The sequence below is a fragment of the Panonychus citri genome, unplaced genomic scaffold (genome assembly GCF_014898815.1).
Source record: "Panonychus citri isolate SS breed McGregor unplaced genomic scaffold, ASM1489881v1 Contig00011, whole genome shotgun sequence".
Classification (NCBI taxonomy): Eukaryota; Metazoa; Arthropoda; class Arachnida; order Trombidiformes; family Tetranychidae; genus Panonychus; species Panonychus citri.
This window is the reverse complement of record NW_026515416.1, coordinates 1,227,214-1,255,077: the sequence shown is the minus strand read 5'-3', so window position 1 is coordinate 1,255,077 and position 27,864 is coordinate 1,227,214. Positions and strand designations below refer to the sequence as shown.

Here is a 27,864-nt window from a genome sequence, read left to right as displayed (position 1 = left end):
GGTTCAAGGGGTAAATTATAATAGTTGAAGGTATAACGTTTGTTTTAACAAAGGTGAACTGAACTTAACTGGTTACTTGTATATTGCCTACACAAGACTTTATATACAAAATGTAAAGGTTACCTTGGTCATGAATTCTTAACGACAAGATCAACTAATTGATTCTAACAATGTACTTGATTGTACTTAGGGTTGACGTTACATTAGAATCTTCTAGATCCTAACAAGGACAATTGTCGATAATCAAGAGATGGAAGATAATAATACGTTACAGCATCTTCGTTGATTGGATGAATCCACTTAGGCAATTGTTCAGAACAATTCTCATGGAAAACCGATATGATGTCTTCTTCACCATAGCGAATTCCCTCTAATTTATCGTCCAAGAAAATTTACATTGAACACATTTTCAACTCAGAAATCAGCCCATAAGAACTATTGATGGGAAAGATTGTGGCAATGAGAGAGTATTTAGATTATCTTCTCATTGAGCCAGTGTATACAGGGCGTTTTTATCCACCTCGGCTATTTCGCTGAATATCTCAAGAAATAAAGGTCATATGAATGTCAGAATTGACCAGAGGACTGAAAAGAATTGAAGCGCTCGACTTTATGATTTTCAAGGTCTTTGAGGTCATTTCTCGAAGGTAGCGTTTAAAGGTCATTTTAAGGTCTTCGTGTGAAAGAACACAAAAAGTTACACTCAAGTCTTGGGTTTGATGATACACCGTCAAAAGGCAGCTGAGATGCAGACTTTTCATATAAACTTGGCTATTTAAGTGTTTTCAGATTGAAACATCAAATCAAATTGATTTATAATAAAGTTCCAAGTGAAAATCGAGTTCTTTCCATCTCAATTAAGAGAAGAGTAAAAATCGAACCTCAAACACGAGATCAATTATTTAATTCTATCTACTATAGCCAAAGATTCAAGGTCAGTTAGGATAAGTTATTGACATTTTCGATGTTCAAATTGAATCAATAGAAGTGAAACGACCAGAATGACCTTTGAACTTCACTCAAATGCTTGATCCTTGGACCGATATCAATTTTCAATCGAAAGTCTTACGAGAAAGAAACATTAATCTCCTATTAGTTGCAGAGAATAATAAATTTGGATGATTCTATCATATATGATACTAATAGAATCTGGAATTCTATCACATTTAAACTCCTAGAGATGTCACTAGAAGTTATTACATTTGTGTCTATCGAAACTGAACTATTATCGAAATATGAACTGTACTATAAATAACAACTCGTTCAAAATTTATCCATTGATTGTGTGTATTGAAATTCAATATAATTTCTCATTGATAATAATAAGAAATGAGAACCTTTTGGAAAACTTGATTAAAACATAATCTCTGTTAAAATTGTTTACAGAATTAAACGGACAATTAAAGTTATCGTTAAAAAAAAGGTACATACGTTATTAATTAACTTTAAATACTATTCAATATAAAAGTATTAACTTTACAATGAGCTTCTTAATTTTATCTCAATCGCCTCAAGGGGATCAATTTAATTGGAAAAAGTTACTTCAAGTTTTCATCAGAATCAATGAGAAGATCTTAATCTTCATGATAATGTTAATTTGTCTCACTTGTTCATTATAATAATCTTATCTATTTTCATAATAGGAGAGATAAGATGAAATTTCCCTTCAGGGAGATAGAAAATGAATGAAAATATTAATATGTCATGATTAACGCTCAATACGATATGGAGAGTGAGAGAGTGAATGAGTGAGTGAATGAGACAGAATCGTAAATGGGAGCGATTGCACATGAGGAGTGAGTTATTATATTCAATGTTCAGGTAACTAGTTTTCAGAAGCTTAGTTAGTATAGACGAAGAAGAGAGAAAGTTGGAAAAATTTTCTTCTCATGTTATCTTCATGTTCATCACACTGATTTAATTGACAATCAGAAAGAAACAATAATCAACCAAGTTAGTTAGTTAATCAAGTTGATTCTTTGCTTTCTCCATCATTCAACTTTCCTTTGTAATTCTCAATGAGCAATTTCAAGGATGAACAAGATGATGAAGAGGATGATGAACGATGTGAATTTGATGAACAAGAAGGAAACAGAATTAAAGTATTTACCTTTTATTGTTACAATTAAACTGTTGTGATCTAAATTGTGTGTGAAAAACGGACAATCAAGTGAAAAACGTGATTGAAACAAAATTGTTCACCTTTAATTGTCAATCAAAGCCACAAATTAACCAATAACAATTTAATCTTTCAATGATCATCTCGTCAAAGCTAAACAATAATCATAATGTTTATCGTTATCATCATGTAATCATAATAAAGTTACACTGATTATAAATTGTTAACTGATTTTATGTGAATTTTGGTTACAATTTATCATCAACAACCTTTGATAATTTCAATAATCAGGTTTAATTATGAAAGAATCAACTTCCAGAGTTTATAATTTAGTTGATTTTTACAATCAATCGGATCCACTTTTCTGGTCAAATGTAACTGAATGTGTTACAAGTGCAAGTGATATTAGTAATGATCTAATTAATTTAAACAGTGATAAAGACAATGGTACTTGGCTCAACAGTGGAATCAAAAGTGCGACAATTAACTTGACCACCTCTCGGATTCTGGTTGAATGTTTAAAACTACGAATCGGATCAGCACCTTATATTTTGGTTCCATGGGCACGAATCATATGGATATTATTGTTCACCGGTATTATAACCACAACCGTGATTGGAAATGCTCTCGTTATCTGGATAATTTTGGCCCATGTCCGAATGAGAACGATAACCAATTTGTTCTTACTCAATTTGGCCTTTGCCGATCTATTAATGGCTCTGTTTAACACCGCATTCAACTTTACATGGATGTTGAACTCACATTGGCCTTTTGGTACAATTTACTGTTCGATCAATAATTTCGTGGCCCATCTAACGGTCTTCTCGTCGGTCTTTATCCTCACTGTTATGAGTATTGATAGGTGAGTATTAATTTCGAGAAAAAAAAATCTAATCCATTGACTAGAATGTAAGAATTAAGTGATAAACTTTTCTGTCAATACATTGACACTAAAATTCTGAGGGAAAGAAAAAGTTGAGAAAATTTGTCTCATCGAAAACGTATAAATAGCCCATTAGAACTTTTCTTCCTCTCGAATTGATTAATATATTCTCAGGATAATAATTACACGATAATCTACTATCAATATTAGTAAGATTATCTAATCGTTAAGATAGATTCTCAAAAAGTTCTAAAAATAATATTTGGTATTATCAAAGAGTTTGATACATGAAAAAAATAAGAATCGAACTTGTTTTGTTCGATATTTTTTTCTTCTTCTTTTTCTTGTCAAAAAATTGTTTTTTTTTTCGATTCTTTCGAGTTGTGAACTTTTTTTTTCTTTATGAACATTTCCTCCGATTGTTGTTACATAAACTTCACCAGTTTAGATTGTGCATGTTGATGATTAAGTTAGAAAGTGTTGTGACATTTATTGATCAATAGTTAATCAAAGGAGTGTCAACAATTCCTGCTACTCTTAATCATTGTCATCACCAGTCCTCTAGATCATCAAAAATTAATACAAGTTGAAAGCTAATTGCAACTATTAACTGCATCTATTCATTGAAAGTGATGAGGACAATTAAGATGATGCAACAATTACGACAAAGTGTTTAATTAAAACATCAAAACAAAACAGTTTTATCTTGAAAACAATTTCAATATTGTAATCAAATCTAAACAGCAATTGAATAGCATGTTAATTGTGATTAACCGTTTTCACCCAATAGCATTTAAAATTTTTGTCAAATACTTTATTTGATCACTTTAATCAACAATCAGTAATTAAGTGTCACTCTCAAGTGATCATCATTGTTGAATATTTAAATTGTCTAATAGCCCTGAGGGTATATGATTAGGGGAAATTACTATTAACTAACTAACTATTTAAATTAGGAAAGGTTTTTCATTTTTCCCTTTAGACAAATTGAACAATCAACGTCAACAATTTAGATAATCAAGTAATGACAATGGTTTAAATTGTTTGAATTTTCCTGATAAAAACTAAATGATACATTAATTAATCTAATCATAGATTTTGATTGTGTAAATATTTTGCTTTTGATCAGATTTGCGATTTAATTTGATTTACAATTAATGAGTTTCTATTGTTATCATAAACATATCAACAATCAATTGTAATCAACAGTAACAAGATTAGTTAATTGATGATAAATGTTTCGTTTGAAGCAACAACAATTAATGGTTGGTAATTGAAATGCTAATTGTTAATTTTATCGGATTTGTTGGCCAATTAATTATTCTGGTCAAGTGTTATCATGATTATCATCAACAGTTAAATGAATTTACAAAGGGAACTGAGCAGATTATCATATGGAAATTATCAGAAAAAAATTCTAATTCAATGAAACTATTTTCTTGATGAAATTCATTTGTAAATGAAACTTTAAATCTAATTAATTATATGGGAGAAGCAAAAAATTGTATCATGAATTCACCATGGCCACCACCATGTAATTATCTGTATTATTGAAGTTTGAAGAGTGAAAGATTTTCATTTACCTTTACGATAAGAAAGTTTCAGAACTTTTTGTTTCGCTCTCATGAAAATCGTGCTTTGATATTATCTATTATCTGACTAGGTGATTGTTCAAGAATTCATGATAAGCTTGAGAGTCTAATGGATAAACATTAACAATCTGACTGAGCTTCTATTGATTCTGAAAAATTCATTGAGCTTTTTAACATAATGATGATTATGATTATCATGAAATGATCAAAAAAAATTATTGATCATTAGCAGAGTTTATATCATTATCATCAGTTTTTTATCATCATTATCATCATTAAAATCCGAGTGTGAGTCAATTGTAAATGTTAACAGCATCATGAACGTTACATGAATACACATAATCATGTGATGTTTATAATATTACCAGGGTGGAGAAAAAAGTTTTCAATCAGTTCTTGAAACTTGAGAAAAGTTAACAGAACTTTTTTCCTTCCAAATCTCAACTTTATCCTCTTATAGATTAACCAACCCATGGAAAAATACTCATCAACCTGGAGACTATTGAAAAGTAACAATTTCAATTCAAATTGATAGAAAACTTTTACAATATAAACAAAATGATTATCTGAATACATGATAACATGATGTTGAAACAAAACTGAACTTTTATTGAGTAAAAAAAAATTGATTCTCAATCGTGATCAACTGATTTATATTATTAGATCGATAGGGAAAAAAAAGTTACAACTCATTCTGAATAAATAACTTTTACCTGAAGATTTTGTTACCTGTAAATTATTGATATTTACCAGTTAATTACTAGAATTGTTTGTCTTCCAGTACAATTAAACTTTCAATCGATCCAATTGATTACCATGTGAGTGAAAAAATTTAATAGTAAAGTAAATTAATCCTATTTCACTTTTAATCCTTAATTGTTTAAAAAACAATTTAATGGGTTACATTTAATATTATCCCTTGTAAATATTAATACAAGTATCTCTTTATTGATACTAATAGTAATTTCAATATCCCTCATTAATTTATCATCTAAATTTAAATATTAACAGCAATCAATAAATGTTACTTAGCTGAATTTCAAGTTGATTAATTGATCACCAAACCATAAACGATTAAAGTAAAACAACAAATAAAGGTATTATCTAAATAGGCTCAGGTAAACACCATCAGCAGATAATATTAATTCATTTGAAATTGAAATTGTTCATCATTGAAACTTTCATTAAGCTCTGTTGTAAGCACCCATGCAATTGAAGCTATTTGCTGATAATGTAAGCCAAATATTGAACAATATCATGAAATATTATATCAATTTAGTTGATACAATTGTTGATCCTGAATTTTCATGAAAGTATTTAGCTCAAACATGGTTATGAATTAATCATTTCATCAGTTAACTTGTAAGAAAATCAATGACTTTCCCTTTATCTTTATCAGGTTATTAATTTTTTCCTCGAAATCATTAACAAAATCACCTAAGTATTTCCTCTTCCTCTGAAACTGAACCTCTTTTTTCACGACAATTGCTTGAAATTGATTTTCAACAAGTTCAAGTGCTATTATCATTTACTATTCATGAAAAATATATTGCTTATAATACAGGGGAAGCTCCTGATGAATCTTTAGTTGTTGCCAATGAAGAATCAGAATTAGCTGAAAAAAAACTTGAATCAATCTCTCATTATCATCATGAGAGCTGAACTTAATTTGATAAGTTTCATCAATCAAATATTAACAAAAAACAAACTCAATTGCTTAATATCAAGATAATCAATATTATCTGTAACTCAGAATTGAATCTAAATTAATTAATCAAGAAAAAAGGTAAATTAATTAGAGAAATGGGAAAAAAAGTTCACTTTACAAACAGTAATAAATGATTAACGTAACAATTTCTAATTACGATTAATAATTAGTACTAATGGTTAATAATCCATAATATAAATTAGTTATTAAATTGTAAAGTTAATTGTGAGCATGATACTTGATTGAATCAGGAGTTAACCGGATTAACTGAGTTTCTTTCTCACTCCCAACAATTTATTTATAACTTTTTCTTATAAACTATCAGTTGTAACAATTTATTTTTCTAGATTCATTTTAAATTCATACCAATGAAGCATTAATATTTTCAGCATACCCTCGGGTCAGCAATGAATACCATGACAATCATAATAAATCATTGAAAAGTAGTAAACAATTAGTATGCAGCAATTTACTTGAATACTAATTTGAAAAAGTTTGTAAATATCTTAATGATAAAATTATTATTCATATTGATAGATGTTGAGTTTACAGTTATATTAGTTAATATTTTTCTGTAACTTTTTTAGACAATATTATCATGAAAGGTTTCATAATTTATTCATAGTGATGAAATATTATATGAATAAATATTGGAAACAATAATATTACACCTTAATAGTAATGATTCACTTCCGGGTTATTTATGGTTAAACTATTTGTTCAATAGGTAAATGAGTTGTAATGACTTGGAACTTGTTGTAATAAATAATAGTTTTATTATCAAAAACGGAAATTGTTCATCATTAGGTATATATATTATTGTACATTAACATTCAGCTTGGTTGATATCTAGAATTGATCATATTATGAGTAACAATAGCAACCGATAAACTTTTACATGTAAATATGAAGAGAGAGAGTAATAAAAGTTTTGTCAACTGTAAATGTCAACCCTTAATTGTTGGTAGGAGTAGCTACATGATGAGATATCATGATAATACAATAGATGATGATTCTGATGATGATGAAATTTCTGACTCTTTGTTTGCCTGATTTTTGTTTGGACTTTTTTTTTGTTCCAAAATGTCATATGATGGAAAAAAAAATAATGTAACAACTCAAGCTAACACTAAATACTATGAATGTTAACTTATGATTCTCAAAATTTCATGGAATGAAATTTTCAACCTTGACAAATGTTCATTGTTTCATGATGTTTTTTCATATGAATTTACGAGATACATAATCTCATGAGTATCTTTGTTGAGATGTTTACATGAAAGGATTAGGATTTTTCTGTTGAATTTTCAATGGTAGAGATGAAAATCTGAACGAAATGTTTGATGAGAAAATTTTGTTTTTACTTTTTTTTCAATTCGATAAAAGTTCATGAATCTCATAGAAATAGAAGAGAAAATCATTCATCATGATTAATAATGATTAACAAGTTGATTACTTATGGATTCAGATTAATAGTCATCGTGTAATCGTCAACTTGATTAGATTATTAATCAAATCTATTGATTCATAAAATGTTTACTCTCAAAATTTGGATTCTTTTCCCAATAAGTTGAAGTCAATATCTTTCATCTCATCAGAACTGAGCTTTGATATTCATTTATTCAGGAAACGCCATAGCATGATAATAATGTTATATTATCACCACTTTGGAACCGTGTAATTAGCAGATATCAACAAAATGATTACCCAATCAACGTGTATAATTATAATGTGATTATCTAAATGGTGACAATCTATTGCTGATCCATCAACAATAGATTGTCATTCTTATGATTAGGAAATTGGATCTCTCTTTATTCAGAGAGAGAGAGAGAGAGAGAGAGAGAGAGAGAGAGAGAGAATCATCACCATGAGAAAAAGTAATGAGACATGAAGACAATAATCTATTCTGATTAATACGAAGTTCGACTTTGATCAGAACTTTTTGTTTGTAGATTTTGTTTTTAAGTCTAAATATTATCTTGAAAATTTTTCCTTGGAAATTTAATAAAAACAAAAATTTTCTAAATGATCTTCAATCAATCAGTCAACTGAATCAATTCAAGCTTCAACGATTGAGATGATATCTTATGGTTGAACAATCCCCATTGGTCACTTAAAATCACATCTATCATCAGTCAAACTGACCATCTACCACTAGGATAGGAAAATATATGTAATGATATCATTAGAATGGTCATTTAGTTTAGGAGAGAGAACTTTTTGTTCTAAAAGAACATTTTTTTTCTCTCCGAACTCTCAATCTTTTCAATTACTTTATTATTTTTTTTTCTCTCTCTCTCTCTCTCGTTTCCTTCTAAATCACAGTTCGATTAAGATTAATCTTGAACTTGAAATAGGAAATGACCATTAGCAGGGTCAGTAGATGATTCTGAAAAAAATTCTCATACCCTTTAACCTCTAATAGTACCAATTAGACCTTCATATTGTACTATTATTATTAGATGAATATATATAAAATATGAAGCTTCAGCCAGAAATTCACAGAATATTTCAATCAGAAATTATCAGAATATGATTCCAATTAATCTTCCTTGAAATATAAACCAATCGATGCTGAAATAAAACATTAATTGAAATTCAATCCAATTTAAACAATTAAATCTTTATTAATTAGAAATCATTTTAATTAATCATCAACATGATTAATTAATTAACCATCACCATCTAATCAAGTAACCCTGACTTGTTGTTGTTTATTGTTGTTGTTGATCAACAACAATAACAATAATAAATGTTGTAACAATTAGTTAATTAATTGTAGGTTGAGAGAGAGAAATTAAATCAAAGAAAGAAAATGAAAGAGAAAAGAAGAAAAGAAAATAAAGAAAGAGATGAGAAAAGTTTTCTTATCCTTTGGTTTCTCTTTCAAAGTTGTTTACATTACATCCCCACCCTTATGATTAAACGGAGGGAATTATCAGCATAATTCAGTCAATTTGAATATAATCAATCTCATCACCAGTTTGATGGACTTGATTAGCAGCGGGAGTATCAGCTTGATCATCATTGGTACTTTGGTCTTCTTGATCAGCAGCGAAGGGACAATGATCATACCAATGGAACTGTGTTGGTCTTCCAGCGATGTAACATTTCCAACATGGAGCTCTCGGAGTCTTGAGAAGACAAGGTGGTGAACAGTTCTCATGAATATACTCAATATGAATATCATCATCCTCATCTGAAGATGTGACTTCATTGGTTCGAATAATGTTTGATAACCTGTCTTGATAATTTGACGAAAATGTTCATAGGTTTTCACATGAAGACCAATGAAAAATAGTTTAAGTTCAAATGTCAAGTCCTCAATCATCAAAGCAACAGCATTTGACTCAGATAATCCAGCGAGTAGAGAATAATATTCCTTATAATCACAGTAATAATCAACATCATCACATTGGTGGAATTTCAATCTGGTGAAATTAATCAGCGGATCGACAGTTTGGTCACCTGAGCGATCGGGAAACTGCAGTTTAGCATTTGAATCAAAGGACATGATTCTCAGTGGACGATTGGTTACAGCAGCAAATGTGATTAGATGGATGAATTATTAGTTGATTATAAGAAATCAGCAGTTGGAGTAACAATAATAACACCAGTTTGTTATTATATCCAGTTACTCTTAGGTCAAAGGTTGTTAGTGGTTACTGATGTCAATGATGAAAGTGGACCGAAGTTATCAAGGTGAACCAGTATGAAGATGGACAGAGTCAATGGATGGATAATGATAACAGCAATGGATAGTAATGAGAAGATAGTAGAGATGGAAGGACAGAAACAGGTCAGTGGTAATGGGTGGACAGCAACTACAGTGACAGGAGGATGGACAGCAGTGGACAACAGACAATAGTGGATGGAACAGGAAAAGGTAAAGTGTTGGTGGTAGCGGATTCAGATGGTGAACAGCGTTGGTCAGTGGGCATAAATGGATTTAGTGGCTGTGGATTAAAGTCTATCAGCGGGTGAAGTGAAAGATTAGCAGAGAGAAATCAGAGAGAATTATCTCTCGAACCAGTGACTAGCTTGGTGGTGGTAATCATATTGTTCAATGGTTGGTTCAGTGTTTGGTTCAGTGTTTGGTTCAGTGTTTGGTTCAGTGTTTGGTTCAGTGTTTGGTTTAGTTTGGTTGGTTCAGCGATTAGTTCAGCAATTGGTTCAGCAATTGGTTCAGCGATTGAGTTGGTGTTTGGGTCAGCGATTGGTTTGGTTGATTCCAATTGATTCCAATTGATAATCAATCAATTAATTGATCACCAAAAGAAAAGAATTAATCAATGGATTATCACCGACAGATGATAATCCTGTCGACTTATAAAATATGAAGCTTCAGCCAGAAATTCACAGAAATATTTCCAATCAGAAATTATCACCGAATATGAATTCCAATTAATCACTTCCTTGGAAATATAAACCAATCGATGCTGAAATAAAAACTTATTAATTGAAATTCAATCCAATTTAAACAATTAAATCTTTATTAATTAGAAATCATTTTAATTAATCATCAACATGATTAATTAATTAACCATCACCATCCTAATCAAGTAACCAACTGACTTGTTGTTGTTGTTGTTGTTGTTGTTGATCAACAGCAACAATAACAATAAATGTTTGGCAACAATTAGTTAATTAATTGTAGGTTGAGAGAGAGAGAAATTAAATCAAAAAGAAAGAGAAAATGAAAGAGAAAAAGAAAGAGAAAAAGAAAATAAAGAAAGAGATGAGAAAGAGGATTTCTTATCCTTTGGTTTCTCTTTCCAAAAGTTGACTTTACATTACATATACTTTCATGAAACTGACCATCCAGATGAAGAGGTCACTAGTGTGATGCATCATATTGACCCTTACTGACCCAGATTAAGTTACTTGTTTACCCAAAGAAGCTTAAACAATGGTAATCGTAACTGAAAAGGTTTCTTGTGTTTCCAATGATAAAAAACATCAGATTAATAGTTCGTAATATAAACTGAACAATTTATCAACAGTCTCTATGGGAGACAAAGGCAAAAAAGACTTGCAACTGTAATTGAAGATGAAAAATCCATGATGATGGAATCATGGAGACACCAGTTAATCATTATCTGGAATTGTTTCCTGATGATGATGATGATGATGATGATGATTATCATAAGATGAAAATGATTAATTCATTTTAATCCATCAAACTGATACACGATTTTGCTATTTGTTTATTTCTCAGTTAATCAGTTCATTTCAACTGAGTAATTTTCATCTGGAAACTTTCAAAGTTCAGTATTAAGCTCAATTTAATGATAAACAATTAACCCAATTACAACATTAATCATTGCGATGATTGAATTTAACTTTAAATAGCTGATATTTGATACTTTGATTTGATTGAAATCTAATCATCAATGATGGTAATCATCAGATGATTATATCAAATTTTATTCAGAGATTGATTTGTCTCATACTCTTTGCTTTTACAATTAACCTTAATCATGATTACTAGTCTGATTTTAATTAATTGATATGATAGTTTAAGTGATCATTTAACCAGAAATCAAATTGATTTGAAATGAATTATTACTAAAGGAAATGAACTGAAAATTCAATTCAAGAACTTTGCTTTTTCCTCATTTCCGTTGATGATGAATCTTTATCATTATTATTATTTTTTTTTCTTCTTCTTTTTCTTAAGTTAAGAATGAGAAACGGAAACGGAAATGATGAATTTGACCTGTATCATTTTCTTCAACGACAATTGTAACCATAATTGAAGATGCCCAAAGATAATAATAATAATCACCGGTAATCAGTAAATTTAATCAATTCCCTGGATTGGACGATTAAAGATAAATGAATTTCTGCTCGACGAATCTAAGAATCATAAATGAACAACATGGAAAATCTTGTTAACCTGAATTGAGAATTGATGAATCAGATTAAAAATTGCTTGAAACAATTGTAATATCTGAGAATAAATTAAATTTGAAGAATCAACAATTAGTCTGAATCCAAGGTACGATTATCCATGTTGAGAGTAATAATAAGAAAAGTATTAAAAACTATTATTACATGGGGATAATTTTATTCTAATAATATAAAAATGACAATTAAACACTGATGATACCATGGGTATTGTAGCATTTGCTTTGTCGAGCATGAAAACAATAATACTTTGTATTCATCTTATTCAGAGTATGATCATGAAAGTAACAATGAATCTAAAGAGCTTTTTTTCAGGAATGAAATTTTATCCCCCATGACTTTCACTATATCTAAGGTTCTAATGGATTTTCTGATAAAAGCTCATGAAATTTGCTAGAGAATCATCATTACTTTCAACATATTTACAGATCATTTTGAAGTATGAACCCAATTTCCATTTGATTTTCTCTTATCATGGTAATTGCAACATCGCCAAAATTTTTCTGTCAAAAATTATTATCACATGAATACGCTGAGACTAATTGAAGATTGAATTTGATCCTGTTATTTCAGGGTGAAAATATCCAATAACAATAACAACGAGACAATGAATACAACAAGGTAACCAAAGGGTTGAACTTTTTTCTTCTTCTTTTTCTTCTGAATTTTATTCCGTCTATAAGTTCCCATGGATTCTGCTGATTATTGTAAAATTCAGTCTGATAGATGTTCATTTTCATGACCATGAGAAGGTGATGAGGTTCCAATGAGAAGCCAACATTTCTCAAGCTCAATCACCACTTTACTTTTCCACCAATTTTTACCTATTCAGTTATATGGTAAATGCAATCCCGATGCTGGATAAAAGTTCTGAGTCTGAATATCATGTTTGAAATGTAAGATTTCATAAGAGACTCTTTTGAGACTCTTTTTTTTCATCTCGAATCTCAACTCAAGTGATGATTGAAATACCTGTTGAAAAAAAGTCGATACACTTATTAACATGATCGATTCAGAGTCAAATCGGAATTTTGTAATTTCGAAACTTTTTTTCTTGTTGATTTACATGAACAATTTATTTAAATTGTTATGCTATTTTTTTTCCTTCCTCACTGAGAATTCATATGAAATATAACATGATGATCTTCTTGGGATTGATACCGATCAAATTATTTGTGATTTCATTTGAAATTCAGATGAGACTTATTAACTAATACAAATGGAGAAAGAAAATTTTTCATCTCTGAGCTACTTATTGTCGCTGAATTTATATTTATGAACTTTTTTTTATCACCTTGAAAAGTATTACATGAAATTGCGGATTAAATTCTGAAAGTTAATTCTGATCATGATGATGATGATGGTAACTTGAATAACCAAGATAATAATAAGAAAGAAAGAAGCAAAGGAAAAAAAAAGCAAAACGAACAAAAAATAAGCAGAAAAAAAGTTCTCAGAACTTTTCGAAAAGCTTGCTGAATACATGGAGAGACTTTAAGATTATCGTTTCCACAGAAAATAACAATCTCAGCGTAATTTGAGATTCCATGAGAGGTGAATGAATACTCGTAACGATAATAATCACTTGTGAATCAATGATATTCAACAAACAGGATATTTGGTAAACAAATTCAATCCATTGAAATGATCACCATGAAATTTATTTGTCTTTTCACATTATCATGTTAATCTCATAATCTTTATCATCAATTCAAATTCAATATTTACTTTCACATTCCAAATAATAATCATGGTGAATGAATATAAGTTTCAACATGAATCGATCAGATTTTTTTTCTGCCCATTCAGCATCGTGGTCTTTTCTTACCTTTACCATGATGATTGTAAATAATATTTTTCTGATTCTAATTTAACCATGGAAATTATTATTATTCCTTATCAACTTCTCCTTCCCTGAACAGGGAGTTGAGGGAAGTAAACTTGAAATTATTGTTGTTGTAACGAAGTAAGAAAAAAGTTCAATATGAAAAAGTTCAGCAAAAAAAATGATTACCTGAATTCATGAATGTATGAGATATTTTTACCTTGAGATTAGTTTAATATCCTTACATGGGTGTAGTTTATGTTTACTCTGAGTTCAGGTAAGATTAAGTTTCAAGGTTTAGGTGAAGATTATTGTTGGTCACTCAAGTTGCATGAGATAAAGGAAAACTATTAAAACCGAGTGACCCTGATTCATGATAAATTAACTGAATGGAAATTGAATGGGAAAGTAATCAAGGTGAAAGTTAATAAGCTCTAATTTGACATTGAACATAACCTTTTCAAAATGAATTTCAGATCAACATGATGTCCGGAAATCTTTCAGAATCTCTTCAGAATGTTGATAAAAATAATAACCAGAGATACTTTTCCTAATCAATTTGTTATTTTAACTGAATAAGTGTCATCATATTTTATCAGAATCATTTTCTACTAATATTATGATTCCAAGATAAAAACATGAATCAGTCAATCAGATCTCAGGCATTTACCATGAATGATATATATAAAAATATACTTTGTTTTGGTAAATGCTAGAGATAAAAATATGATATGAACAATTATAAAAAAAAATATTTATTTACAGAATTCAATATTATAATATTATTGGAGCTAAAAAAAGTAAATCAGACGAATTAGCATTCACCATGAAATAACATGATATCCAAAACCACCAATGCTTGAAAATACTTTGCTGTCTACTGGCAAGAGGTTAATACTATTACCTTGAAATACCATGAGCTCATGTAATACCTGAATTGGAACTGAATACCGAAGCTTTGTATTCTTTGTTCAATTCTGGAGACAATATTATTCCATACGGAATTTTATTCTGTAACAACAAAAGATAATATATATTACAACAACTACCTTTTCTTACCCAATTTTTGATGCTTTTGTTGAACATGATAAAGTTGATGATATGAGAAACAAATTCTGAACTGAAACATTGAAACGGATTCAGTTTGTGTTTATACAAGAAATGGTCTGATGATGATGATGATGATGTAATAGATTTGCTGGTCAACCTTGTTCCTTATTGTTACCATGCTAATAGTTGTGATTAGTTGAGATTGACTAAATTCAGTTTTTATCATGATTCATCTTGATACGATTACAATTATATCGTTATGATAATAAATATTATCTTACAGATTGTTAGCTTGAAACGTATCGAGTATTATTTATTATAATACATCTCAACATTTTACTTAATCGATAGCAAATCAAATTGACTTGATATTATTTACTTGAAGGTCATTTCATGGTTATTAGGATATGATGTTGATGAACAATAAACTTACATGGGAATAAGAGTAAGTTGATCAGGAAAAGTATCTTTCAGTGATATTATCATTTTCAATTCTCAATTGATCTCAAGTGTTACTATTATTATTATAATGTAATATGAAAGTAAATAACTAAATCGGTTTTTTTTCCTCCCTCCAATGGATTATTGTGTCCAACAGAATTCAGGATATGGTCTGTTTTTGACTTGAATCATGATAATTCAGAGTTTCAATCATGGAGAAGATAAGTTTCTCTATTCTCTTCTTATTTTGGACCCTTGAGAAACCCAATTTACTCCAACTGACCAGTAAAACATTTCAAGGTCCATGGTAATTGTATTACCTGTGATATCAATTTGAAATGTTCATACCATGAGAGAGAGAGAGAGAGAGAGAAAGTAATTTGAATTCGGATAAATTGTTGCGAAAGAAATTTATAAATATATAAATTCATGTACTTATGATACTTCAGAGGTTCAAGATATTCAGTATCTAGTTGCTGACCAATCACCATTGGTCACCTTGTATTTTGTTCAATCAGTTTTCATGATAATTGAAATCTGATTTGACCTTTTTCATGATCATTACCATTTCAATAACTGTCTGAACTTTTATCCCTTTTTATCAATTCTGAAATAAAAGGTGGTGAAAGTGACAGTTTCTCATTATAATCATGATAATCTTCAAAAATCAGTTTTAGAATTTGATTTTTGATTAAAGTTTTCGTACTTTCATTTTCTGGTTTTAAACAAAAAAGATGCTGAAAATTTGATGATAACTTATTGAACTTTAATAAATAATCAAATTAGTTTGATATTCTTCATCCAATTAATTGTGATGGTTAATGAAAATCTAATCAATTATTTGTAGTGTTAGCATTTTAATTAGAAAATGATGTCTCCTCAATTTAATTGACTTAACTTGAGATCTTAATCACTAAATCGGATTAAGTGTTTTTCTTTTAAATTTTGTTATTATTATTATTTTAGAAGTTCAATATTGATTGAACTTTTCGAAAAGTTCAAGTTCCAACTGAAAAGTTGTTGAAAAGATTCTCGAACCATATGGAGAGAATTATATTATATTATATTTATTCCCAATGGATAATTGATGATGAATCTCAATAATAAACATAAAGTTTCAAATTTGTTCAGTTATCCAGTTGAATAATTTTCTCCAAGTATCATCATGTATGTAAATATAACTGAAAATCTAAACTTTAATTCACCAGAATTTTTATTTACACCACCAATCTCAGGATTTTCTGGTTAATCACGTTCTCATCATAGTGATTAAGGTGTAAAAATAAATCACAAGTTAAACTTTTCAAATCAATTGCCATCAAAATGATTAGTCAAATGTGTCGTCAAAATTTGATAAAAAAAAAAGTTCAACAAAAGTCTACATGAAATTCATCATAACACTGAGTAAAAGTTTCTTGATAATGAACTTGATGATGATAAAATATTTACTCAGTCACTTTTTATCATAATTTCATCATGATAATCAGCATCATGGTGAAGGCAAAAGAAAAACAAGTTGATTCAATTCGTTGATTGGACAGATTTTATCATGAACATTATTCATTGTTAATCAGTCACTCGAAAGGATTAATACTCGAGAAGAAAAAAACTTTCTCTCAACATTTTCGAGTCTTCGAGAAACCTTAACCTTACGAATCTTAGAACTGTTCTGACCTTCTTATTATGCTATTGATACTTAAACAATTAACCTTCCAATTGTGTAATCTAAATTGTAACCTTGATAATCTCAAAGGATTTGTAGACAATTTAATTGTAATTAAAGTCAAACAAATACAATCAAGTTAATTAGCTCATTGTAAAAGGATATTTATCTGTAATTAGGAAGCGGAAATAAATATTATCAGAAATCCTGGTAAAAAAAAAGGATAACCAGACAGAATTAATATTAATAACTTAATCTGATTTGATTAATTATCTTAAACACTTCCGATTACAATTAATTATCTTCTTATAAGTAATTGTAATACAAAGACACATGATTGCATAATTATCTTTTCCATTGATTAATAAGTTAATCAGTTAACTTTATTAACGTATTTTCTTTACCTTAATTAAGTAATAGATTAATTCATTTTCATTTGATATTTTTTTCTTCCTCTTCTCATATTTTTCTCAACTGAATCCTTTTTATCAATGAATTCTGTATAGTAACCATGGTAACCGATTCTTTGTTTCCCTCTATTATTAATATGAGTAAATTATATTTTCCTTTTTCCTTTTCCCAAGTATCTTCAATACCACTGAACAATAAATGTTGATATGATTAATTGTTAATAGTAAACTTAATTTATATCAACATTTTCCAATAATGTTGATAAATTGTTTACAATTATCTGTTGATTGTTGATTATTGAGTAATTTACAACAACAATTTCAATTTGAATGCTAATCATGAATAAGTATTGATAATAACAATTAAAATGTTTCATCATGAGTGTCCTTGATTTTGAAACAGAGTTTTAATCAATATATTAGTTGATTAAATAATTAGTATAATCAAAATTTGGGCTTTTTAATTTGATTAAATTGTCAACAGAAAAGTAAACACATTTGTTAATCATAATGGAAAACAATTGTCAATGATATTATTTAATCATCCTGACAATTAGCTATTGTCAAGTGTTGAGATTTAGGGTTGGAAATTTGATCAATGAAATCAAATTAACTTAATTGTAGTTTCCTTGTTTACTTTGAATATTGTGAGTTCAATGAATGTAAACTAATCTCAATCAATTTGAAATGTTTTACATTTGAATATTTATTTTTTCCTTACGATTTACTAATTGTCTCTTATTTTCCCCTCAAGGTATATTGCTATTGTGCGACCATTAAGCTCACGAATGTCCAGAAGAGCGACATTAATCATTCTTAATCTAATCTGGATTATCGGTGCGATAATCTCATTGCCTAATTTATTATTCTCATTGACGGTAACGTACATTTATCCTGATGGTTCACTACGAACTGTTTGCCTACTAAAGTGGCCTGATGGGTTTGCTGGTTACTCTTCAACTGATTATGTGTAAGTTTTAACCTTCTCATGAAAATCACCATGAAACTGAATCAAATTACAGTTCTATTTATAACTACATCTCTCTTTTTCTTGTTGGTAATTTAATAGTAAATTTGATTGTTTATATTATTTTTATTTCTTTCTCAGGTATAATATTGTTTTCCTCTTGATAACCTACATTGTGCCTGTCATGACAATGGCAGCTACTTATCCTCAGATGATCTCTGTCCTTTGGGGAGGTCAAAGTATCGGTGAGATAACTGACCGTCTTAAGAGTGCAATTAAAGCCAAAAGAAAGGTATGAAACATTAACTTGTAACAATTAACGAGGAGAAAATCAATTAACCAATATAACCAAATTGATAGCAACAACAAGTTACGAAACATTGAATTGATTCATCAAATTTGATTGAATATCTTAATCATTTCCATCATGAGATTGCATGTTTATTATAATCTCATTAAGCTAATTGCAATCACAGACTATTCATACGATAAATGTAAGGAAACAAAATCAAGATTTCCATCAGAATTTACATTCCAATTGACTGATTAAACTGAAACATGATGAAATAATATCGACATGATTAGATGAAACATTTTATCAATAATCTAATATTTAAACGTTGTAATAACACAATAAACAATCAATTAATTGCTTTTCAACAATTAATCAGCAAACCAGCTAATTGAGTAATCGAAGAGTAGAAAAAAAAAGTTAATGAAAATTGAACTTATCACAATGAGGAAAAAAAATTCGTGACTTCGAAACTTAGAAAGTAAAATAAAAAGTTTTTTCTGAAAAAAAAAGATAAACAACAAAATCGAGTAACAATTTATTTATAACAAGAACGATTAATTCAAGTTAATTGATTGTTATCAAATCTAATAGAAAACTCGTTAATTGTTCAATCAAGTTGATCATCGAAGTGAAAACTTAATTTACAAGTAATTTTTTTCTTCTTCTTCTATTTTCCAACAATTTAATCAGATCGTTCGCATGTTAATTGCTGTTGTATTTATTTTCGTCATCTGCTGGTTACCTTATCATATCTATTTTCTGATTATATTTCATTTTCCAAAAATATCACATTATAAGAATATACAAAACATTTACCTGGCGATCTATTGGTTAGCAATGTCCAATTCAATCTACAATCCTGTGATATATTACAAAATGAATGGAAGGTAATTAAGATGATAAACAATATTGTTAAAGAGAAGACATTTAATTAGCTTTGTTTTGTTGTTTACTTTTGATTAGATTTCGTCGATATTTCCAAAGTATATTGTGTTTCTGTTGTTCTAATCATAAAGATCAATATGATTCAAAGTGGAATAATTTGTCAATGAGACGTCGAGTTGCTGGAAAAAGATTCTATCCCAATAATTATAATGCCGGTGGAACCAATAACACCGCCAATACAAGTCCCACCGGCCTTGGTGGGGTCGTTATTGGTAATGGTTATCGTTCAAATTATCGTAATAAAAAGCAACAATCAAATTATGCCAACAATTCAACTCGATCAACCCATTCAAATAATACTAAATCAATTACCAATGGTTCAATTGATATGGTTCCGAGGTGTACAGAGATAAATTCAAATTGTTCAACACCCTGAACATGATCAATTTTATTATTGTGCTAACGATTAACATGAAACATGATTTAATTGTAAAAACAACAACAACAACAACAAACTAAATCAAATCATATTGTACAAAAATAAATCATTATGTTTATTATTATATTAATAGTTGACTATTTTATAATTGTTATATATGATTAAGTTGATTATCTGTAATGTGATTATCATGATTAAATTGTCAGGTTAATTTTAGTTCCAATGGTTGATTGTTATATTGAATATGAATAAAGCATCAATTGTGATGATAACAATCATGATAATCAATATTTACACAAATGATAAAGGTAAACAATTAATACCATTGGATTTGATTTTCCATCAATATTAATTGTAACAGTGACACTGATTAATCCAATTAAACGATGATATTCAATTGTCATTGATAAATATGATTTTTATAGTACATAACAATTAAATCAATTGGCAATACAGTTATTATTTGCTATTGATTTGGACAGATTCAAGTGAAATTTAAATTATTGATACAATCGAAATGATTGATATCAACATTTTTACACTTAAAGTGATCAGATTAAATTGTTGCCTGAAAATAATATACTAACAATCAATGATCAATAATGGCTTTTGTTACTGTTAATGGTTTACAAGTGTATCTATTATGTATCATGATAATTCAATGAGAATCAATAAAATCGCAGGTAATCAAATCAATGGAAGGAAAAACAATTCCTACAGTTTTAGGAAAAAGTTCTCAACAAAATGATTGGTTGATCAGAATTTTTCATTTCGAACCAAAAAACGTAAATGTTCAAATTACGATTACATCAATTACCATTTTCATTTGATTCTTTTCCAGCCAGAAATCGGGATAATCATCATGGTTGTTGATACAACTTTTCAAATTCTCCATCATTATCATGTATTAGCCTTTTACAATTTTCTCTCTCTCTCTCTCTTCATGATGATTTTTTCTTCCATTTATCAAAATTCTCATTCATTGCTATTATCATCTTCCACCATGAAGCCAGAACTCCAGAGTTCAACCAGCATGAGAGATTCTGATCTGCTATCAAGTATTAAAATCACTTCAACATCTTATTCTGGTTCCTGGTTTCCTATGTGATCCACATGATAATGTTTACCTTATATCATGTTCCTGTTTCCTTATATCAATATTTTCATGTGATGGTAACAATTAAGTTAATGATGATTAAATAACGAACCTCAATTCTGTTCCCAGATAAACAATTTATTTTCATTGTTCTCACAAATTTGTACAGTTGTTCAAATGATTAAATGTTTTCCCGTTGTGTGTTTGATTAAAGATTATTGTAATTCCTTCATTAACAATTAACCATAAATCAGATGATTAAATTAACCTAAATGGAAACTTAATCGTTTTTTTTTTGTTAATAGAATTAAACTTTTATATTTAAATGTTTTCCAGCACATTTGATTTGCGAGCTAATTGTTTTGGTTAATTTTTCATCTTCAAAACTTTAACATTTTAAATTATGAAAAAAAAATCAGAGTCTTTTGATTTAGATTTTTCATCTTAATTGTTATTAGTGATGTTTTTTTTTCTTGTTTTGTTTATTATGTAGAGATGGACTTGTGTTTTGTTTGTTGCTGATGATAACTGATTAATTGTTTTTGTTTACAAAATATTATCTTTTTTCACTAATGCAACAATTTTTTGTGTCGCTTGAATTGATGAGTTTACAAATGAATTTTATATATATTTATAGAGAGAGAGAGGGAATCGGGTAAAAGAAGGAGAGAAACAATTTACTGGGAGTGAGGTAGAAAAAGAGGGAGCGTTTGTGTGTGTGTGTGTGTTTATGTGAATGAGTGTGTGAGTGGAGAGAGTCTGAAGAGAGAAGAGGATAATTTTTAAAGTACAAAGTGAGGAAGAAGGAGAAAAGAGAGAGAGAGTGAGATGTACTTTTGTTGTGATTGAGAAGATGTAAAAGGAAGATGGATTAAGAGAAATCAGTTTAGGAAACCTCGACATTGCGGTGTCGAGCATAAACAGGGTATCTTCTCATCTTCTATAGGGAATTTATAATCGTAGGTTATTTCTTCATCCACTTCTATGGGTTGTTTAGAATATATCACAATTTTCTTATGACTTTCAACGGTGATAACTTTAGCATAGCAGTTTGGCTGTAAGGAAAAAGAGAAGAGAAAAAAAAACAAAATTGAATTAGATAAAGAAACGTTACTATTATTATAAGTAAATTGATAAGCCATGATTATCAATATGATCAAATGATATAATTAACACTGAGAAAAGTAAAAAATGAATTCCCTAATAACATAAATTTAAACACAATTACAGTTTTTTAGAATACAATTATCGCGCTAAAATTAAATAAGGCTCCATCTTTTGACTAAATGATCAGCTTTATGATAAAATGAATGATTCATTGGCTGAATGATGAAAAAGCTCAGTCAGCTGATTAGATAACAGAAAAATGAAAAATAATTTCAGACAAATTGTTAGGGTTTAATGTTTCCTTATGTTAATCACTTATGACTCTTCCCCTCCCTCGTGGATAAAAAAGATCAGTGTTGATTTTTTCAAGACTATCAATTAATGAGTAATAAATTGTACTTACAGTGCAACTATGATTTATAAAACGAGCCAGATTTCCAGATTTGGTGGCATCTATAATAGTTTCTAAATCGACCCTGAATAGATACGAACTTCCAATGCCCATTTCGTTGTATTTCTTTTCTCTTAGATCCGCGACTATTGGCCTGATCGCCTGTCCCACGTATTCGATGACCATTTCATCAGCAGCGATCGGTTCCAGAGCAAAAAGTCCCCAATCGTGGATTCTACTTCTTGCAAATTTAAGTTGTTTTTTACGGAACTGGAATATAGGAAAGAAGAGAGGAGAGAGAGAGAGAGAGAGTTAGAAAGGCATTAAATCAATGTTGAAATTTAAATCGTAAGATTGATTGTGAGTTTCAAAGGTAAGATAAGGTAAGGAATATATTTAATACCTGTAGGTGATTAAATTTAACAAGATCTGACCAAGCAGCGTCCTGAACACTGGCCAATAGTCTTCGTTGATTTGAACGAGCTTCACGTGTTGACTGTTGAGTGGTTGGCATTCGCACCCTTAGTGCTTTTTGTTTCTCATCGTTAACAGAGGTTGAGGTGAGATACGAATACTTCATCTTTTCACTTTTGGTCATCTTATAATAACCTTCGGTTCGAGCACAACCCGTTGTATGAACTTTAGGATGATTATCATCTGTTTTACGTTTCTTTCTAGGCACTGAGTCTTTACAGGCAGTTGGTGGATGGTCAAACCAATGGATTTCATTTAACCACCAATATCTTGAATCTTCTTGAAGTAACATAAGATCATATGATCGTTTTAAATAGTTGATATCTTCAGCATCAATTCCGTTGGTTAAAAAGTCGTATAATATTTTCAACTCATCAATTGGTTCTCTAGGTTTAAAGACAGTTTTCACTTGTTCCATAAAATCATCGGCAACAATTTCATAATCAATAATCTCACTTGCATTATTACGCTTTGCCCGACGCCATTCAGAGGCAACACGAGGGAAGACGGAGAAATCACTTGGTATCACTGGTGTTGTAGTGGTTGATGATTTTTTCTTATTCCATTTTTTCCCTGCCTTTTCATGTGATTTACTATAAACATGATCATTAACCATATCAACATCATCTTCATCATCGTGACCTTTTACAACGGAGTCAATAACAGAGTCAATAACAGAATCAATACTTGGTTTTATCAACACCTCTTTAGAACCTTTTCGAATACAATAAGAGTGATCAAAAGCGACCGATTCAACGGGCATATCGACCTCTGAATTGTCAAACCTTTCAGATTCAGGAGCTGAATCGGTTTCACTTGCACTTTTTACTCTTCCATCTTTCTTTTCTAATTCACTTGATTTAACATCTGAATGAAGTAATTTATCTCCGGATGGTTTAAAACATGTAGATAAAGCAACTAGTGCTTCGGATGCTTCAAATTCAAGTCTACTAAGATCATTTTTAGGTTCAATTTTCACTTCGATGGTTGACTTTTGTTTATTACTAATTGTTGTTGTTGGTTTGGCAGTGTCTTTAAATTCCTTGTTTAAAATAGTCTCTTGGAAGGAAGTTTCATCATCTTCTGATGTGATCAATTTACGATTACTAGATTTGGATTTAATTTTCACTGGTCCCTCTTCATCTGTGGCTACAGTTGATTCATCATCACTGGAAACCTCAGAATCTGAACTTAAATCTGAACCAAAAGGTTCATCCTCATCACTTGAACTAGAACTTGAGCTGCTACTGGCGATCCCAGAAGTCATACTAGAACTGCTGATACTTGATAAACTGTGACTTCGGTGCCTTCGTGCTTTTGTTTGACTAGATTCAGATTCATCGGAGGACGAATCGTGCCTTTCATCTTCAATTACCGCAGCGGCTCGATTTTTCTTCCAATTACTGCTTACGGTAGCTCCATTTTTGTACATTTCCTCGTCAACAGATGATTTTTTACTATCTTCATCGTCAGAAGCAACTTTTGCATCTCGAGATTCTTCATCTTCTTGTGGTGGTGTTGGTGGTTTTCTCATTTTACGCCGGAAAGAAGGCATTTTGGGTATCACTGAACGTAGACCAAGGCCTAAACCAAAGCCTGCATTATTACTAATTTTAAAAGTATTAATTTCCTTGCTTTTGTCATAAAAAGTTGATATTGCAGCCCAAGAAGAGTTGATAGCACTAGATTCCTTTTTATCTTCTTGTTGATTATTGTTATTCTGAGGTTGGGTATTTGTTGTTACCGATGTAACTGTTGATGAGGTATCTTTGATTCGACTTTTTTGTTTCGATTTCTCGTGATCATCCCACCAACTGTCAAACATTCGGAAGGCAGTATTTTCAACCATTTTTTTCCTAATATCTCTATCAATTATTTCTTTCAGTTCTTGGACAATCTTCTCACAAACACGTTGGGTTAAAGGTCTTCTCTTGTCTTCTAATCTTCGTTGTTTCCAATTTCCTTCGTCCCTATTTGACTTTTGTTGATTCTGATGGTTATCATGGTTATTCAATCGCATCTTGTTGTTGACCAAGTTGTTACTTGAATTTGGCATTGCTAAAAAACCGGAGATCGGATAACTGGTAAAAAGTCCTGAAGATGTGAATGGAAAAGGAGTAAAAGGAGGTCTGGAAGGTGTTATGGCTAAATTGGTTAGTGGGTATGAGAGAGGTTGAAATGTTTGATGGAATGAACCAACAGAAGTAAAATAACTTTGCTGACCACCACCAGTAGGTGGCATTCCAATTACACCGGAACCCATTCCGGGTTTCCAAATACCCATTCGGGCCATCATTTGGACTTGTTCACTTGGGAACATTGGGTGATGAACAATACCTGAAGTCATGGAAGGCTCATTAGCTGTCACTTGAAGTTTCTCACCGCTACTTAAAGATGATAAAGACATTCTATCATCATCTCCACCACCATGGTTTTTTACAGCTTGAAGTTTTTTAATCTTTGAACGCTTTTTACTAGAGGTTATACTTTTCATCTTTAAGTGGGGTTGCATTACCATCCTGATCATCAATGTTAAAATCGTCTTCCTCGTCGCCTTCATCACTATTTAAACAAGGTTCTCTTCCCGCATCAATTTCTTTGGTCATTTTGTAACATTCAATGAAAGCCGTTCCCGTTTCAAAAGGTGATGGTGGTGTTTCACAAACAGAATCCGCTTTGTCTAATAACATATCGGGTTCTGATGTATTTGAGTCTTCTTGATGTAATGACAATTTGGTCCCAAATGATTGGGTAAATTCTTGTGTGAATCCAGTTTGATCGAAAGGAGGACTACCCAAACCAGACATACCTCCAATTTCACCGAGAAAAGTTGGCGCTGAACCGATATGCCTTTGTTGAAGAAGCAATTCTATTCTTGAGTCTAAACTTTCTCTCATTGGACTTCCTTTAGGGATAGTTGGTGTATTGTTAACATTTGATGTTGCATCCCATAAACTTGCCTGAGCCCAGCTTGGCATACCGGTTGAATTATTAATAAAAGACATACTACCACCGCCGAATGGATAATTACTATCCGGCGGTCTCATTGATCCAGCTTGATCAGGATAAGGGATTGTTGCGCCATTATTTTTACAATTATAACCATAATGAGATGATTGTACACTAGGAAGAGATGAATTTTCTGATGGTTTTGAGTTGAGATGGCTAACATCAATGTCGGTCCCACTAGATGTATAATGTTTATTAGAAGTTGGAGGTTGAGTTGGTTTTGGTGGTGGTGGTGGATTGATATGCTGTTCCTTAAGTTGATTAATCTTTTTACCTGAGAGATGAAAATATGTAAAAGAAGAGAGAAAAATATAAAAAAACATATTACATGGAAAGTTGAAAAAAAAAAAAGTCATACTGACCATGTGGATCATAAAAAACAATGAGAATATTTCCCATGACAGTTTCATTATTCATTTTCTCAACACAAGCTTTGGCTGCATTTGTGCTGGCAAATGTTACCCGAGCTAATCCCAAGTGTTTATTATTTTTGGGATGATAATAGATTTCAAGTTCTTCAACTTCACCATATGGCTCCAATAGTCCTTTTAAAAAATTTTCCTTTACGTTATCATTTAAATTTGAAATTGAAACTTCTACAGGTGGAGGAGGACCAACATAATTACTATCAATCTAAAATAAAGGAGAGAAAGAAGAAAAATAAACAAGAGAGAGAGAGAGAAAGAGAAAGTGAGAGTGAGAGTGAGAGCCAGAGAAAATAAATATTAGACATGAGATAATTTCTCTTTGCGATTCAATTCTTACTTTGAACTTTGTTAATTTGTATTCAAATGTCTCTGAGCTTTTTAATCGAATGTTCAATTTGGATCGAGGATCTTTGGGTACAACTGGTGGATATAAACATTCCTTCTGTTAATGAAAAAAAAGAACAAGAAGACAAGGATAAAAGACATGATAACAAATGAAGAAGATTAATGTAAGTATGACCATCAATAGCCATTTGTTTGGTCGAGGAGAAAATTGAAAGAAACCTAACGAAGAAAAAAGGCTAAAAATTGGAAGAACATTTAAAATAAAAATTCATCTCATGTGAGAGAGATTAAGAGAAAAAAGTGATAGAGAAGAAGAGAAAAAGAGAGAAAAAGAGAGAAAGTAGAATGAGAAAAGAAGAAAATAAAAAAAAAGAAAGAGAAAAAAAGAGAAAAGAAAACATCAGTAAAGAGAAAACCACTTACCCCAGCTACTACACCTTCATATCGGTAAACTTTAGTAGATCCCTTTTTAAATGCTGGGTCCACAATTAATTTCCAATTTTCTGTTTTATGATTAGCCATTGATGAAGGCTTTTCCATAATAAAAGCACCATCAATGGTAAGGAAATAATTAGAAGAGGTAATTAATTAAATTGGCTAAAAATTCACACAACAAATCGACACAAGAAAAAAAAATACAAGAAATTCACATTCAGTGTGCAATTGATGAGCCGATCAAAGAATATCCGATACTCGAAACGAATCCGATAAAATATCTCCTAACACTAAGGCGGTTTTTTCGAAAAAGAGAAGAACAAAAAAAAGCGAAACCAAAGAGAAAGAGAATAGAATTGAAAAGACAGAGACACAGACAGAGAATTAAT

At 30.2% G+C, this 27,864-nt stretch overlaps 2 protein-coding genes across 2 annotated transcripts; one reads left to right on the top strand and one right to left on the bottom strand.

Annotated features, from left to right (window-relative positions):
• The first annotated feature begins 1,689 nt into the window (after positions 1 to 1,689).
• On the top strand, positions 1,690 to 22,001 carry LOC128392631 (tachykinin-like peptides receptor 86C). Its single transcript, XM_053352687.1, has 5 exons — positions 1,690 to 2,981; positions 18,359 to 18,574; positions 18,713 to 18,863; positions 19,557 to 19,753; positions 19,830 to 22,001. The coding sequence occupies exons 1-5, from the start codon at positions 2,419 to 2,421 to the stop codon at positions 20,185 to 20,187; spliced, it is 1,485 nt and encodes a 494-aa protein (XP_053208662.1). The 5' UTR covers positions 1,690 to 2,418; the 3' UTR covers positions 20,188 to 22,001.
• LOC128392550 (histone-lysine N-methyltransferase SETD1B-like) lies at positions 21,710 to 27,703 on the bottom strand. Its single transcript, XM_053352591.1, is given in 7 exon segments — positions 21,710 to 22,341; positions 22,797 to 23,054; positions 23,188 to 25,734; positions 25,736 to 26,541; positions 26,630 to 26,900; positions 27,033 to 27,137; positions 27,464 to 27,703. Coding segments are annotated over 7 exon segments (4,278 nt in total). The 5' UTR covers positions 27,581 to 27,703; the 3' UTR covers positions 21,710 to 22,167.
• Between the last annotated feature and the right edge of the window lie 161 nt (positions 27,704 to 27,864).

Coding starts and splice junctions, on each gene's coding strand:
- LOC128392631 (XM_053352687.1), top strand. CDS start 2,419: ATGAAAGAATCAACTTCCAGAGTTTATAATTTAGTTGATTTTTACAAT. Junction 18,575..18,712: donor TACTCTTCAACTGATTATGT/GTAAGTTTTAAC, acceptor TTTCTTTCTCAG/GTATAATATTGTTTTCCTCT. Junction 19,754..19,829: donor TATTACAAAATGAATGGAAG/GTAATTAAGATG, acceptor ACTTTTGATTAG/ATTTCGTCGATATTTCCAAA.